Raw genomic sequence first — 17,860 nt, 5'->3', positions numbered from 1 at the left:
CTACAAGCCAAGCATACTACATTATACATTTCAGTATATCTTGCTCAAAAGATTGAATACAAGTATAGACCAAATATACCTAAACTTTTGTGTCAGTATAAATCAAATACATGAGTAATTTTAAGTATATATCTTTTAGTACATAAAAGAAAAGAAAATTTTAAGTAACGCAGTACATTGTTCAGGGAAGGAGGAAGCGGGAGCTGACGAACGTTAAACACAACTTTAATTACATAAAATAAACAAACACAAAACAAATGAACAAAACATAACATAAAATAGTCCAGGCCTGGTGCTCTCTCGTCCTTCACTGTCATCACTCCCAATTTTTATGTTCCCAGAGCTCCTCCGTGAGAAACTCAAGACCGGTGCGGCGAGCAGCCGATGCTCATCAATCACGCCACCGGCCTTGCCCCGTTTTCAAGGCTCTCTGCCTCGTCCACAGCTTGCTACAGTTTACTTTCTTAGTTTTAGCTTAAAAGAAGTATACTAATAGCTCACTTATAAATAAACTTATATAACAAAGAACACAACAGGGTCTCAACATTTACATGACTTTTCATATGTTAAAGTCATGTTTTATTACAATAATCACAAGTGAATTGTCTTTCGCCAAAGTGAATGCACAGATTATTACTTAAATTGCTCAGATTTTTTTAAAATGGGAATTTCTTTCCAGATTGAGTTTGCAAATGCTGTTTCAGGTCTGTGTGGTATGTGAAACTCTGTTCACGCTGAAGACGATTGTAAGGCTTCTCTCCAGTGTGAACGCTCATGTAAATATTAAGGTTTCCTTTCGTTATGAAGCTCTTTCCACACTGAGGGCAGGTTCTCATGTGATTCTCAAGATTTGTTGTGTTTGAAACTCTTTCCACAGTGATGGCACATGTAAGGCTTCTCTTCGATGTGAATTTTTACATGATTCTCAAGGTGATTCCCGTCTGTGAATCTCATTTCACACAGATGACATGAATCCTGATGAGTGAATCCTCATGTGATGATTAAGGCTTTCTTTATATCCGAAACTCTTTCCACACAGATTACAAACAAATGGCTTCACTCCAGTGTGATTTCTCATGTGGGCATTAAGGTCCTTTTTCTGGTTAAAACCCCTTCCACACTGAGAGCATATGAATGGCTTCTCTCCACTGTGAATTCTCATGTGCGTCATAAGATATCCTTTTAATGTGAAACTCTTCCCACACAGTGTGCAGGTGTGAGGTTTCTCTCCTGTGTGGATTTTCAAGTGGACGTTAAGTTTGTCTTTTCGACTGAAACTTTTTCCACACTGTTGACAGGCAAAAGGCTTCTCTCCGGTGTGAAGTCTTATGTGAGCCTTAAGACTTTCTTTTAGTGAAAAACTCTTCCCACACAGTGTGCAGGTGTGAGGCTTCTCTCCTGTGTGGATATTCAAGTGGACGTTAAGTTTGTCTTGTCGACTGAAATTTTTTCCACACTGTTGACAGGCAAAAGGCTTCTCTCCAGTGTGAATTCTCATGTGAGTCTTAAGATGTCTGTTTAGTGAGAAACTCTTCCCACACAGTGTGCAGGCATGAGGCTTCTCTCCTGTGTGGATAATCATGTGGACTTTAAGGTTGTTATTTCGATTGAAACGCTTTCCACACTGTTGGCAGGTGAAAGGGCCCTCTCCTGTGTGAATCCTCATGTGGCCATTAAGACTTTTTTTTTGACTAAAACTTTCTCCACACTGTTGGCAGATGAAAGGGCTTTCTTCAGTTTGGACTTCAAGGTTTCTAGGTTCTTTTTTATGAGTCTGTGAGTAACTAAAAGATTCTTCCCCAGTGATGAAGTCATGACATTTTTCCTGATTTTTCTCTTCCACTTTATTCAGTTCTTGACTCTCCTCTTTCAGCACCATCAGGTCTAGGGTGAACAGAAACAAAAACAAGTTAGCACCAGTTTAATGGCAGAAAGACATGAAACATTTAGACATGTACAACATCAAATCCAAAAACATTTATACTAGATTTAAACCCACTAAACAGATAAAATTTGTAACCTGTAATCTCAGAAACTCTTGTCAATATTCTTAACTCTTTGGTTTCTTTAGGACAAATCCCAAATACTACTAGGGCTGCCCCAGATGAAAGATTTTTCTAGTCAACTAGTAGTCATTCATTTAGTTCATTTAAAATGCTGGAGTATTTTAAATTCTTTCAGCAGAATAAAAACGCAAGAGATCACTTCTTGCAGATGTCTGTTTTGTGCTGTCTTTTATTTTGAAATATGGTATTCATGATTTTGTTATTTTGTAGTTCTGTTTTTGGTTTTTGTAGTTTTTGTTGCTGTTATTACACTTTAGTTGTTTCCAGATGTTTCTTATTTGGTATTGTTTCAGTTAGGCATTTAACTTTGTGTTTTGTGTTGTCCTTTGTGGATTATTGTTGGTGTATGTAGCTGTGGCGGTAAAGGACTATGTCATTTCATGGCCATGGATTATGTTTGGAACTAATAAATATGTCTTACTGCAACTAGGTCCATTATCCTTACTTTATTTTGAACACTGTTACAGAATAATTCATTATTTTAATAACAGATCAGCTCTTAAGTTTATGTCAGGAGGGAAGGCTAATTGAGGACAATGTCACAGACTTTTTTTAATTGAACTGATTATGTACCCTGGGATGAAATCAAAATAAAAAGGTGTTTTCATATTGAATTGAATGGTGAGCTCTCCAAACTCATGACTTCAGAAGTATCTCCCTGTACACAAAAACAAATTTTTTGTTTTTGTGTGGATCAATGTTCACAGTGGAAGAGGCAGAGGATTATAATGTGTCTGAATCTATTCCTCCCCCAGCATTTGTCCTCTCAAACCAAACTATGATTGTCCCTTAATTTTTTTTTTTTTTTTGGGGGGGGGGGGGGGGGTTACAGAAGAGTCTGAGTGTACTGAGGACACAGCAGCAAGAAGCCTGGGAGCATCAAGGCCCAGAGCGAGAACATCACTGCCGAGAACACAGAGGCCCAGGGCAAGAGCGTGGCCAGCGAGAAGCCAGAGAGCGCCCAGGCCCAGAGCGAGAGCATCACCGCTGAGAACACAAGAACCAGAGCGAGATCATCACCGCTGAGAACACAAGACCCAGAGCGAGATCATCACCGCTAAGAACACGAGGCCCAGAGCGAGATCATCACCGCTGAGAACAAGAGGCCCAGAGCGAGATCATCACCGCTGAGAACAAGAGGCCCAGAGCGAGATCATCACCGCTGAGAACACGAGGCCCAGAGCGAGATCATCACCGCTGAGAACACGAGGCCCAGAGCGAGAGCATCACCGCTGAGAACAAGAGGCCCAGAGCGAGAGCATCACCGCTGAGAACACGAGGCCCAGAGCGAGAGCATCACCGCTGAGAACAAGAGGCCCAGAGCGAGAGCATCACCGCTGAGAACACGAGGCCCAGAGCGAGAGCATCACCGCTGAGAACAAGAGGCCCAGAGCGAGATCATCACCGCTGAGAACACGAGGCCCAGAGCGAGAGCATCACCGCTGAGAACAAGAGGCCCAGAGCGAGATCATCACCGCTGAGAACACAAGACCCAGAGCGAGAGCATCACCGCTGAGAACACGAGGCCCAGAGCGAGATCATCACCGCTAAGAACAAGAGGCCCAGAGCGAGAGCATCACCGCTGAGAACAAGAGGCCCAGAGCGAGATCATCACCGCTGAGAACACGAGGCCCAGAGCGAGAGCATCACCGCTGAGAGCCCCGTGGCCCAGAGCGAGATCATCACCGCTGAGAACACGAGGCCCAGAGCGAGATCATCACCGCTGAGAACAAGAGGCCCAGAGCGAGAGCATCACCGCTGAGAGCACGAGGCCCAGAGAGAGAGCATCACCGCTGAGAATCCAGAGAGCGCAGAGGCCCAGAGTGAAAGCATCAACACCGAAAGCCCTGAGACCCAGAGCGAGAGCATCACTGCCGAGAAGCCAGAGAGTGCCACGGCCCAGAGCGAGAGCATCACTGCTGAGAGCCCCGAGGCCCAGAGCGAGAGCCCCGAGGCCCAGAGCGAGAGCATCAGCAGCGAGAGTGCCGAGGCCCAGAGTGAGAGCATCAACACCGAAAGCCCTGAGACCCAGAGCGAGAGCATCAGCAGCGAGTGTGCTGAGGCCCAGAGTGAGAGCATCACTGCCGAGAAACCAGAGAGCGCCACAGCCCAGAATGAGAGCATCACTGCTGAGAGCCCTGAGTGAGAGCATCACCACCGAGAGCACCGAGAGCGCCGAGGCCCAGAGTGAGAGCACTGATGAACAAATGAAGTTCAGAAAAGATTTAAGATCTCTGATCCATTCTCCCAGGTCAAAGTAAGCTTTCATTCAAATAAAACTGGGCACTTCAAAATACAGTAAATAATAATTTATTACCAATTAAAATTTGTATAATGCATTTAAGAATACTTTACCCATCAACCGTATTAAATGCACAACACCGCTGTATTCTGCGTCAAAGGGACACGCGCTCAGATGTAAACAAGCTCAACGTGCATGAGAAGCACATGGCGGAACGAGTGAAGGAGACGCGCTGAATGAAAGTGCACGTTCACTCTCTGACAGCAGAGGGCGCTGATGGAACAGCAGAATGCAGCGGTTACCCCGGAAACCCCGCAAACAAAGCAACTGCGCTAGTGAAGTTTTTAAAATGCTTCAAACAGCCATTCATTTTTTTGTAATCTCAATGTTGTTCATCACAGCACCAAATACTTTATGCTTAAAGACTTAATAGGCTATTTATTTTCAAACTTAAACATTTTTATATTTTAATCTGGACTACAACATGCCCTAATGATTAGAAATGTTCTGATTATTTGTTATTGTTCAGTAAAACTTTGAGACATACGGCTTCATTAGTTAACATGTTAATTCATTATTACCAAACTGACAATGAAAAATGCTTATAATTTATAAAGCAATTATTCTTAATTAATTTCTTACTGTTTAATAACATTACTAAAATCAAAATAACTTATTTAATGGACCTGAGATCAAACTAACAATGATCAGTTGTATTTCTTAACTAACATTAACAAAAAATAATACTTTCTGTAACAAATGTAGCTATTGCTTAGTTAATGCATTAAATAATGAGACCTTATTGTAAAGTGTTACCTGTTCTTCTTTATAGCCTAATTCTTTTGCACTTTAATCTGTTTGAAAATTTTACTTTATATATTTTTTGTGTATTGTATTATTGTATAACATTGAGTTCTTTTTGTTATTACAAAAAGAGTTCTTAAACCTGTTATACTATGACAACACTTTTTTTTTGCAACTTATTTCAATATCGTGATAATACCATATACCGTGGTAAAAGCTTCAGCAATTAATTGCAACATGAAAATTTTATACCATCACATGCCTAATCATAGCATTTGTGATATTGTTATTTATCAATTATGAGTATGTGTTATTGCACATACATTTTAGTATAATGTTTTTGTAGGTTCAGCTGCAGCCAACAGTTTGATGTTTTGTTTATTGCACATTATTTGTCATGTGTGGTGGTTTACTTTACTTACTTTAGCTTTAACACATTTATCTCACGGTCCTTTATCTCACTTCCTATATCGGGTAAGTGAAGTGGTGTATCGCTGTGTGTAATGGCTAAATCCTCTCACTGGTGTCTCTGCAGCATTCCCGGCTGCTCTAATTCTAAATAACTACACCCTTACCTCAGTTTTCATGATTTCCCAACACAAAAAGAAGAAGGAAAGCATGGGTGAGACTGGTACAGAGCGATAAAAGGTCCTTCTTGTAAATTAATATGGAGGAGTACATTTGTGTGTAGCCTATGTGTTTCAAAACTGAGGACGTTTACATCTCCTATCTTTGACCTGCTGAAATGTTTCTGTAAATATATTTTCCTTCCAAATGTGCATACTAATAATAAATACATTTATTTCTCAGCTATTCCGCTGCAGTCAAGTGCTCATTAATCTTCTCATTAACAGTGTTTCTCTTACTGATCATATTTCATACCTGTTGAATTTACATTTTCAAATGAATTTGACTGATAAACACCCTCACAAAAATGAACCATGGCTTCACTACAGCCAAAAAAAAAAAAAAAAAATCAGTAATCATGTTTTTTTTTTCCATGAATTTATTTCTGTTTGTATACCACAGTCTTACTACAAATACCATGGTTAAACTATGGTTTGTGTAGCAAAACCACAGTTAATTTGTGGTCAACCTGGTTTACCTACAATAATGTTTTTTGGTTTTATTTGTAGTAAAACCACGGTTAATTTTCATAATCAGTATTGCTTGTGTGCATTGGTGCACTTACTGTATTCCAGTGGTGTGCGGTCCATATAAGCTGTGAATGTTCTGCGTACCCAAGCTATTCGTGGACTCAGCAATTAAAATTAACACTATAAACAATATTAAATCCCTTGTTTGAGGTGTACTATAAAGCTTACATGATAAAATGTTGGTAATACGAATGTAACTGTCCGTAATTCATTTATTTGCCAAACAATGGTAGTTTTCTTTAAATCTGCCAGTTACGGAGACTTCCGAGTAAGTTGATCTACAGCTGCTTTTGCGCCTTCGCTCTTTTGCTATGCAACATCATCACTGTCCCGCGTTCTCATTAGTTTGCTGGCCTATGGGGGATTTCATGGGTAGGATAAGTTGTGAGCGGATCGCTCACCCAAAAGGAAAAATATGGTGCTGCTGCTGCCAGATCTCAATCACCGAAAATTAGGGCTGCACGATTTATCGCAATTTTATTGCACGCGATTTGGCAAAGGCTGCAATTATTTTATGAGCAGCTTGTCAGAGCTGTACGGCTCTGTGATCAGTAGTAAATGCTTCTCCATCTGAAAGCCAGAGGGAACTGCAAATATGCCCTGCTGCCGGAGTAGAACATGCTTCATTCCAGGAAATCCCATACTATCGCTGTAGCTGAATAAACAGAAGATTGAAACGCTTTGATTAAACATGACTAAAACACATGACTGCCTTATTCTGTGTCATTATGAAGTGAGTTTGGAGTAAAAACATGTTATTAAATGTTGTCTTTGTTGGACAAGATGTTAATAAATGCTTCACGTCTGGAAAGATGTTTGACGCCTGTTGCTTTTTCAAATGCACATTATAAGCGATTCAAACTCACAGTGCTTTTAGATGGATTAGCATTTGGAGCCATAATTCATTGACAAGCTGCGCATTAAAATAAATAAATAAATAAATAAATAAATAAATAATCGCAGCTTTGCGATTTCATAATCACACTAAGCCAAATCATTTAAGCGCGATTTCAATGTTTTTTTTCCTAATCGTCCGATAAATCGTGCAGCCCTACCGAAAATCACATTGTATTTAATACAGAACTAACCTAAATCAAATAAGGAAAAAATCATAAGTAAAACTATTTTCATAGTATTTATTTTTCTCCATAGGGAAATTTATTTTTTATGAAAACTTATAAATAGTCCTACTGCATGTCATGCCTCCGTCGACTCAAACATCACAAAAGGCTACTTTTAATAAAAGGTCCAACACATTAGAAATACTTTTTGCTGTGTTGCTATGTGTCATGAGTAAACAACTGAGTAAACACGAGCGTCTCGCTTATTAGCTATGAACCCATTCATCGTAACTGCATCAGACACACTTTTTTTACATGAGGCAGCACCCAGCATACCCGTGTTTCCAGTGTTATGTGTTATTCCAGTGTTTGAAATAGTTAAACCATTGAAATAGTTAAACTGCCTTGAAAAAAAAATAATGTACGATGTTAAACATTTATTTTAAACAGTAATGTGTTGACAGTGTGATACTTTGAATATTAATTTAGAATTTAGGCATAAATGTGTGAATTACATACAGTGAAATGTTTCTCAATGAAAAAAGACAGAATAGTGTCTAACATATTTCATACAGAGAAACAAATGTTCATTCTGATCTTATTCATCAGGTCTCACACACACTGCAGCGACGCGGTCACTATGTGGTGAAACAGACACGTTTGTTTACCAGCCACTGCTTTATCAGATCAGCTTATGTTGGATTCAAACTTCAAGTTCTGTGGAGTTTGGAAAATTCTGTACACAGTAATCATCAGAATATCTCTTCTGTCTCTGAAAATATACAGATTTTGTAATCATCCTGTGGATACTCATTTTAAGAGGCATTTAGTCAACTAGGTGATTACAGCATATTGAAGATATACATAACCAGAATAATCGATACACTGCTTCAACGAGCACTTCTGGTACTCAATTCCGCTGCGATAAAGGTCCATTGAATGTAGTGCTGGGCGGTGTGACCAAAAATTTTGGTTTCATGTGTATATTTATTTTTATTTTCTTTGTTATTTTAAGTTTTTAATTTTTATTGTCTCTTATTTTATGGTCAGGATTTTTTTTTTTTTTTTTTTTTTTTAGACTTTTTTGGACTTTTTTTGTCAAGGTTAATGTTTTGATTCTCATGTACTGTTGTGGGTTTTGTCCTTTTCTCATTTAGTATCATGAACATGCATGAAAAGTTTCAACACGCTGATGTTTTGTGAAATGTGTGTGCAGAAGTTTTATACAAATTTGCTGTTTATGGGTCAGTTTGGTCCATATGGGCAACTATACAGAGCAACTGTACAGACCCAATATATAATATAAAAATGATTTCTTTGTATGTATGTACACTGTTAAAAATGACTGATTAGTCATGTAAAATAAGTCATGTATAATTTATAGTGAAAAACCATAAATTGACATTCCCACAATTCCCTGCATGACACTTCACATTTGATGTATTTTCGTTGAAATAACTGTTTCTTCTTAGTTTTTCTTAGTTTTTTTCTATTCAGTTATATACATTAGGGTTTTATGTTACATCTAATGTAGTTAAATTCATGTTTATTGCATTTTTTAAATTTCACGTGTGTTACCATGATGGTGTTCAGTGTTTGTGTGAAAGACACTGTGTGCACCTTCTATATATTAGTATTGTTCTTCTCAGCTTGTGGAAAAGCTGTTTGTGATGAGCTTTGATTCATCATGTGACTCATCACCACTGTGTTTGGTGGTCAGTGTATTACAAAGGTACGAAACAGATATTAGTTCTTCAATAGGTTGGTAAATCACATTATATCAGTTAATGAAATACATTTTTTAACCGTAAATTTAATGGAATTTTAACTGATTTTTTTACAGTAAAATTCCGGCAACCACAGCTGCCGTTTTTTACCGTAAATTTTACGGGGATTTTTTTTTTATGTAGTTCTGTGCCAGTGCCAAGTGCCAGTGTCTTGCTGAGTTTAACAAACTTTTTGTTTTTAAAGTTTAACTGTCTGCCCCACTTTTTGAGCATAGTCATGAAAATGACTTTTCCAACTTACTGATACAAATCTTGAAAAATGTCAGAGGACAGACATAAGTTTGAGATCTTTTTTATATTTTATATAAAATACATATTTTTCAAGATATGTTCAACTCTAAAACTTTAAGTTAATCAAAGTTAAATATCGGAAAATAATATCAAAAAAATAATTTATGTAAGATTTTTTTGTGTGTGCAGTACCAAACTTATTTGGTTTGAATTCAATCTCTAAACACATAAAGAAACACACAGAAAGACCTAGAGCATGTGTTAGCTCTCACTGCTCTGTCTAAATCACTTTTGTAACTTTAATAAGAAATATGTTTAATTTACACAGTGAAGATTATGCAGTGTTTTTATACATTTGATTATACAACGCAAGTAGCATTTCTTCTTTATTTGTTCTACTGTAGTATTTTGTATATCATCATCTTCTTAGGGAGCTTGAGGTTTTCTTGGCTAGTGTTAGTTTTGTGTGATATTGACAAGAATTATGAAATTTCTATGGTATCAAAAATGTTAACATCACAAATTATTTCAAGCAAAATATATTGTTATCATGAAATAAAATCACTCATATTGTGATATAAGATTTTGGTCATGTTGCCCACTCCTATAATGATTTTATCAAATGAAATGCTCATGAAGCGACTCTCGTATCAGCTCTGTAAATTAAGTTCTTGTGTGTCCTAATGCAGTGAGACGCAGAGGCTGAAAACACCACAAGCGTCAGGCGTGCTTCAGGACGCGTGTAGCAGATGAAACTGTGGCGCTCGTTCACACAGACGCAGAGAACTAGACTTCAGATTTCAAGAGCAGTCTTTTTGAGCCTTGATATTCACAGAAACTAGTCCATATCAATATTCGATTCATTGTACAGCCCTAGTTTTGATTTATTCACCCAAAAATTGCCAAATTCAGTTCCATTTGTGACTGGATTCCATGATTTCATCCGTGTTTTCCACATTTAGGAAATCATAGAGCTTAACATGGTAATTGCATTATTAAAGAGTTAGTTCACATTAAGTACTCACCCTCATGTCCGTGTTTGGGTCATTGACGAATAAGGTTTTTAAAAGTGTAAAAAAAACATAAATGGATATATAAATAGGGCCCGAGCACCGATGGTGTGAGGACCCTATTGGAATTGCTCCGTTTATTAGGGCCCAAGCCACTAAGGCGCAGGGGCCTATTGTTTTCCTAAGGATTATTATTATTATAATTATTTTATTTTATTTTATTTTTTTCTTCAACCTTCCAGGGCTTTTTGGGGGTCTTAACGTGCTCAAAAACTCTTGAAAATTGGCACACACATTGGAATCTGCGGCCATTAGGACGCCGCAGAGGCTGGGACTGGGGTGTGGCACAGGGGCTCGACAGCGCCCCCTTGAATGGGATCCAAAAACTTTGCCATATATCAAACACGCTTGCATGTATTAGTATGAAACTCAGTTACACATAAAGACCTCATCGGGCCTAACAACTTTCGTGCTCTAAGTTATACGCCAGCTCAACAGGAAGTCAGTTATTATGGGTTGATTGAAAAACGCATGCTCTGGAATTTGATATACTCCTCCTAGGCGATTAATCCGATCACCAAACTCAGTCAGCATGAAGTCAAGACACTGATGATGAAAAATTGCCAGCGGATTTTTGATATCTCAAACGGTTTGGCCGTGGCGAGGCAACAAATTTATGGCGAGAAAAGGGAAACACGAAATGTGTTATAACGTCTGCATACATTGATTGATTTCTATGAAACTTCAGCTGTGTGTTCGATGTACGAGTCTGATCACATGGATGTGACTATTGTGAGTCAAAGTTACAGCGCCACCAACCGGCAGCAGGAACTGTGTCACTTTCAAAATGCTTTGAGATCACCCTCTTACTTTCACCCAATTAGCTTCAAACTTCATCAGAATAATGTCAAAACCTGGCAGACGTAGACCTGTGAATGTATTTGTGATATCTTAAATATTGTTGCCATGGCAACATGTCAAACTTTAATAATATTATTTAGTGTTTTTGAGGCTCTTAACATGCCTCAAATTGCATGAAACTCGACACACCCATCAATATTGTAGACCAGTAGACATGGGCAAAGCCTTAGAAATGGGCGTGGTGGAGGGGCTCAGTAGCGTCACCTTTTGACAAAAATGGGGGGGTTATTTTTACGTACAGTCACCAAACTCGGGACACATATTGTTCTCATTAAGCCGGACAACTTTCTAATTTACAGTCATTAGCTCCGACCAACAGGAAGTCAGATATTTTGGTTTGAATGTGGATTTTTCACACTCTCTCTCTGTCCTACCCCCCTCCCCCCTCTGTCCCACTCTTTCTCTCTCTCTCTCTCTCTCTGTGTGTGTATGTGTGTGTGTGTGATCATATGGGCACCAACTGCTGCAACAAATGTGGTGTATTCAAATGAATTTGAAATAGTCCTTTTATGTTTAACCGTTTTAAATGCCTATTGCCCGCCGTGCACAGTTGCTGTGAAGCCACCAGAGTGGCGGTGCCACCGGGCTTGGGCCCGCCATCGCTGCTTGCAGCTATATTTATTATTCTTCTCCAAAGTGAATCGCATTTTTAGGGCCTGAACGTGCTTGAAAACACATGAAACTTTGCACACGCATCAGAAGTGGTGAAAATTTACGTCTGTTATGGGTTTCAGAGTTGGGTGGGGCAAAATGGCTCGATAGCGCCACCTAATGAAGTGCCCCTCACGCTACATTTCACATAGATTTTGAAATTCGGTACACACGTTTAACAGCCCAATACCTCTTGGAGCAAAATCTGAAACTGAACAGGAAGTCAGATATTTTGAATTAACTTGCCATTTTTTGCCATTTCCAGACATTGTACTTTAACAAACTCCTCCTAGAGCTTTAATCAGATCAATGTCATATTTGGTCAGTCTAATCTAAAGGCCTTTGAAACATTAAATTGCGAAGATCTAGATTTTTCACTGAAGGGCCTGTCCACGGTGGCCTGACAAAGTTTGATGTTTTGCCATGAAATAGGAAGTTGATGTAATTCGGGTATACAATGTCGGATCTGCCCCAAACTTCACGTTTTATTAGAGTAGTGACCTGAAGACATCTTCATGACAATATACAGTTACAGTCATAGCGCCACCTGTGGGCAACAGGAAATGACATGTTTTACACTGTGATTAACTCCTCATAGAGATTTAACCAGATCAACATCATATGTTGTCAGTCTAATCTTAAGACCTTAGTGATGATAAATATCAAAGATCTTGAGTTTTCGTTGGAGGGCGTGTCCGTGGCGGCCTGACAAAGTCTGATGTTTCACCATGAAACAGGAAGCTGTTGTAACTCAGGCATACTATGTCTGATGTGCCTCAAACTTCACATGTGTGATAAGAGTCCTGGCCTGAAGACATCTATATGACAATATTCAGTTAGTCATAGCGCCACCTGCTGGCAACAGGAAGTGGCATGCTTCATACTGTAATTCAATCCCAGGAACACATTTCAATATGCCACGAAGTACCAAACACACTAGAAACACGTTTAATCACGCAACACTTAGCTAAGTGCTAATGTATGCAATTAACGCCACGAAACAGGAAGTTGTTGTAACTCAGGCATACAATGTCCGATCTGCTCCAAACTTCATGTTTGATATTAGTCCTGGCCTGAAGACATCTACATTGCAATATTCAGTTATGGTCAAAGCGCCACCTGTTGGCAGTAGGAAGTGTGGCACTTTTAAATGATTTTACCATAATTCTCCTGTATTTACTCACTTACATGCATGTTGCCCACTTTTCACTGTTTTCCTAAGGCCAATAGGTGGCGGTGAGCCCAGGTGCGAGGGCCATTTCATCGCTGCTTGCAGCTTTAATTATTTTTTGAAGTTTTATTAAGTGTTAATGAGATTATGTGGTTTTATAATCAATTAACACTGCTTTTGTCATTTTTTACAAGATGGACAAAATGTGTCACCAAAAAAGTCATTTGGTTTAACCAATATTTCAGTTTTACCAAATGGCACTTTAGGTTATACCGAATGACGATATTTTCAAACAATGCTGTTATTTAGTTACAAAGTTAGCTTGCTGGCTAGCTAGCAAAAGGACAATCAAACATTTTATATTTAGTACAAGTTTTTAAAATATTACAACATTTTCCATGTTTTATAGCGGTTGTACCAAATGACCTGATGTTTCGGGACATGCGTATGAACAATTGAAAACATTAATTTATCAAATAGTTAAGAGAGAGTTAGTTACTTTGCTTCATGACCATGTGGTCCTGTGCAGGTGTCTGAATGATGTCACATCCTGTCACATGATATTGACCGCATGACTTTATCCAAAATGGTCCCTTTATATTGGTTACTCCAAATTACATCAATTAAATTCATTTTTCCGAACATTCTTTCTCACAATAAAACAACAACTTCTACACATAATTTTAATACCATTTTGCACTATGTTGATATATGATGTTATAAAATCACGCCAGAATAAAAAATATATACATTTATTACATTTAAGATATTTTAATCACAAATGAAATGGCTGTATTGGCCTTTGGACGGTTAAACCGAATGACCTTTTGACACTTCAAAATCTTTAAAATACCTTTATATGTAGCAAAATATAATTAAAACCTTTTGGATTCAATAAAACAGATCTACCTGTACTACCTTACATACTTTGGATGCCATATCTTTTAAGCTTTTAAGTTTTTTTTATTATTATTAATTGCATTTGGACAAAAATATGACCCGTCACGTCATTGACCCGTTTACGTCTGAATGCCAACTCAGTATTGGCCGAAGCTGAACACGTGAGCACCATGACGCAAGGGTGTGATGCTGAGGAGCCGGCCAGTAAAATGAGCCAGCATTCAGACATAAACACGGAAGCCTGCATTGAGTTCACTACACCAACTGCGTATGACAATAGTTCAAATTGATGAATAAAGTCGTTACTTTTGTTCTGTTTTTGTGCACAAAAAGTATTCTCGTCACTTCATAACATTAAGGTTGAACCACTGCAGTCATGTTGACTATTTTAACGATGTTTTGGTTGCAATGGCAAGAAAGGTGTAAGGTGCAATGGCCTATGTGTGATTCAGAAGCTCTTGGATTTCATCAAAAATATCTTAATTTGTGTTTCGAAGATGAACAAAGGTCTTAAGAGTGTGAAAAATAATTTTTGGGTGAACTAACCCTTTAAAGTGAGTTTTATTGTGATTAGGGATGCACCGATACCGATACCAAGCTCATGTACTCGTACTCGTAAAAATAGCCCCGATACCAAAGACCGATACCTCACGCGACGTAACTGACAGAATTTTCCGCGCAGAGAGACACCGGCGGCAGCAGCAGAAACAATGTCAGCCTCAGGGGTGTGGAAATACTTCAAAATTAATGATGACAACACACACATTGCGAACTGCATACTTTCAGTCACAACTCGTTATCGATTAGTGAAGGCGGGATAGGCGGAATCGCGCTGAATGACACAGACCAGAAGCGCGCTCTCTCTCTCTCTCTCTCTCTCTCGCGCGCGCGCGCGATCAGTTCTCCTCGCGCCTGAATGGTCAAATGCACACATAGTTGTCAAAATGTCCATCGTGTGGAGTATCTCACGTAAATACAGTCGGTTATGGCTTAAGTGGACGTAAACATTTGGGTGAAAACAGGATGTGTGTCAGTCTCCATGGATTCGGTCTTAAAGGGTCCGTAGCCTATATTTGACATTAATGTTAATAAAACAACAAAAGATGTTAAATAAATGTATACATGCTAAATAAACCTACTGTATCTGAAAAACAAGTTTATTTAATTTGTATCTCTATAGTATTTGTTGTATTGTTTGTAAATTGTTTGTAAATTTCTTTTTATATAACAACAATTATATATACTGGTAATTATGCCCTTTGAAGGTTATTGGACACTGTGAAATTTTTGTTCTTTAAGTTTGTGACAAGCACATAAAAATTATTACTTTTTTCATCAGAGTAATAATAAAGAAGCTGTCCTACATTCATTAGTCTGTGTTGTGCTTGGAAAACTGCAACATCACCAAAAAAAAAAAAAAGAGAGAGAGAGAGAGAAATTAATAAATGTACAGGCATCGGTATCAGCGAGTACTAGAAATAAGTATTGGTACTTGTACTCTGTCCTTAAAAAATGGTATCGGTGCATACCTAATTGTGATATAGTTATGAGTTATAACCATTAGTGAGACGGGTATGCTCTCAACACACTAGCGATTCCCCAATGTAAACTGCAGCGCACTCTAATTGTGAGCCACTGGGGCACAATTTTCTGGCTGCCCTGCTTACTTTCACATTACCTTACGTAAACGTGTCTGCATCAGGTCAGTAACTAGTTGACATGTCTGTTCTTCCTGTGTCGAGTAGCGTATCAAATTAATGAAAGTATAAATCCTTAAATTTAAACATGCTAATGTGATTAGCCTTCATATACAGTAGTTCTGTTGTGTTTGTTTTATGTTTGTTCTGAGAATAAACATAATTTTCCTCACTGGAATTTCTACACAACTTGCAAAATTCTAAAACAACAATTCTACATCAAGACATTTCTAAGTCGGCATTCTACGCATCTGTTGTGTGTAGAATATAAAGATTACAAAATGTTTATCATAAACTAGTGCTAAAACCCAGAATCTTTCCTGCCTAAATTAACAGCCAGGAGCCGCTGCTTACTGAAACACACACTGCAGGAACGGGAAATGGTCAGAAATTCAGTGCGAGCGGGATTCAGAAAACAGTCCTGTGCAGGACTGTAACCCACAGTCTGACCCAGGAGAACTGGTTCATTACTGACAGATCTCAAACCTGCCATTCATCAGAACATATTAGAAAAAATACTGTCCTCTCAACTGTGTTCAGTTCTGCAGAACAGGTTTTGTGAAGAGTTTTAAATATTTATATTAGGTTTAATGTTACACAAAACAGTTGTTTTGTTTTGGCTATTTCTTTAATGTTGTTCCTAATTTAATTTGTGATGTTCATTTTGTCACGAGACAAATAACAGAGAAGCATGACACAGAATGGTGAAGAAAGACTTTGAGAATGAAACCAACCTGTTTGTTGCTCATTATCTTCATGTTTGACTCTGAATGTTTCTTCAATCTTCACGTCTTCACTCTCCTCTTTAATAAACGCCATCTTTATAATAGTGTGTCACGGGGATCTCAGTCGCTTCACCAGGAGTTTTTCTGTGTGTTTGGACACTCTGTCATGATTAAGATGAGAATAATTAACAGAAAGAAAAATAAATGCAAACTAAATCTCTGGGTGCGTCACAATCAGATCCCTAGTTCTGTAGTCAGCGCACTGCTAAGGGAGTCAGTCAGAGAGTTAATGGACTTAAATGAGCTTATTATTAGACAAAAACACTCAAAACTAGCACTACAAATTAGTAAAAGAATGCAAATTATACAGTATCTTAATATTGTGTGATGATTTATAGTATTAATAACTAATAACTCAGAATAAATTGAATGGACTGCGCTCCTATTAAAACATTTGCAGCTGTTTTTAAAGTCACTGTTAAAGATGTTTGTGTTTGTTCTTGCTTCAGTTGAGTTTCCCTATCATTACTAGCCAGTGAACAAACAGTGTGTTTATGATGAACTGCTTATAGGGAGCGAAATGAGACGCACCTTCTGTTACTCATTTTTACTCACTAAAACTGTTCCTTGTTGTTTATGCATTTCACTGATAATAAAAAAAAAAGAAGCTCATTACTGTTATTAGAAACATTAAAGTGTTACATTCATTAATCATTAACTCATTCCACTTCTCTATAAAACTGTATGAACGGGTTGTATTGGTTTAAACACTTTCAATGATTAAAAACACAAACCTTTCAGAGCATCACAGATGCAGGAGCGCGGCGCAGCCTTATGACATCATGTCGCCACACCAAAATAAAAGTCCAGTTCACGCTGTAAAAACGATAGAAATTCACATACAAAAAACAGATTCAACGATCAGATAAAGGGTTGATTTAAAGGATAAATCACTGATTTCCAAATCTATCAATACCACTGAGATTTTTTTTTAAACGCTTCTGGCATAAAGTCAAGGTCTCATATTATAAAATATTTAAAAGAACGAAATACTTAAACATTTAAAGACAATATTTGAAAAATATTTAAATATAAACTTCAATATTTTAAATTAATTAAAAATGTGTAGGCCTATATCAGAATTAAATTTGTGATGAAGGATCAAAGGATCTTCAATATTTGTTTTTTTTTTCTTAATTTTTATATTTTTAGTTTAATTTTATAATCATTTATAATTATTTGTCATTTATAGTTATTTGATTTATACAGTTTATTCATTTATACATTCATTTGGACGTTTATCCTTTTAATCATTTATTCATATTTTATTTGTTTTATTATTATTATTATTATTCATGTAATTTGATGTTTTTATATTATTTATTTGACTTCTTTTCCTTGCTCTTGCAAAGCTAGCTATTGTTGTTTAATCCTAAT

The 17,860-nt window shown here is 37.7% G+C and overlaps 1 protein-coding gene across 2 annotated transcripts; it reads right to left on the bottom strand.

The window, feature by feature from the left end:
• Positions 1 to 209: 209 nt before the first annotated feature.
• LOC127524594 (gastrula zinc finger protein XlCGF8.2DB-like) lies at positions 210 to 17,310 on the bottom strand. 2 transcript variants are annotated; one of them, XM_051916245.1, is made up of 4 exons: positions 17,218 to 17,299; positions 17,015 to 17,069; positions 16,433 to 16,584; positions 210 to 1,884 (listed from the first exon to the last, which is right to left on the bottom strand). In XM_051916245.1, the coding sequence occupies exons 3-4, from the start codon at positions 16,515 to 16,517 to the stop codon at positions 956 to 958; spliced, it is 1,014 nt and encodes a 337-aa protein (XP_051772205.1). In that variant the 5' UTR covers positions 16,518 to 16,584; positions 17,015 to 17,069; positions 17,218 to 17,299; the 3' UTR covers positions 210 to 955. The 2 variants fall into 2 exon arrangements, with proteins under 2 accessions (XP_051772205.1, XP_051772203.1); XM_051916243.1 differs by lacking the exon at positions 17,015 to 17,069 and having other exon boundaries at positions 17,218 to 17,310.
• Between the last annotated feature and the right edge of the window lie 550 nt (positions 17,311 to 17,860).

This window comes from Ctenopharyngodon idella, chromosome 13, assembly GCF_019924925.1.
Source record: "Ctenopharyngodon idella isolate HZGC_01 chromosome 13, HZGC01, whole genome shotgun sequence".
In the NCBI taxonomy this organism is placed as follows: Eukaryota; Metazoa; Chordata; class Actinopteri; order Cypriniformes; family Xenocyprididae; genus Ctenopharyngodon; species Ctenopharyngodon idella.
Note: the sequence above shows the minus strand (reverse complement) of the source record. Positions and strands in the feature narration are given on the sequence as shown.

Coding starts and splice junctions, on each gene's coding strand:
- LOC127524594 (XM_051916243.1), bottom strand. CDS start 16,517: ATGGCGTTTATTAAAGAGGAGAGTGAAGACGTGAAGATTGAAGAAACA. Junction 1,885..16,432: donor AGATAATGAGCAACAAACAG/GTTGGTTTCATT, acceptor TGTTCACCCTAG/ACCTGATGGTGCTGAAAGAG.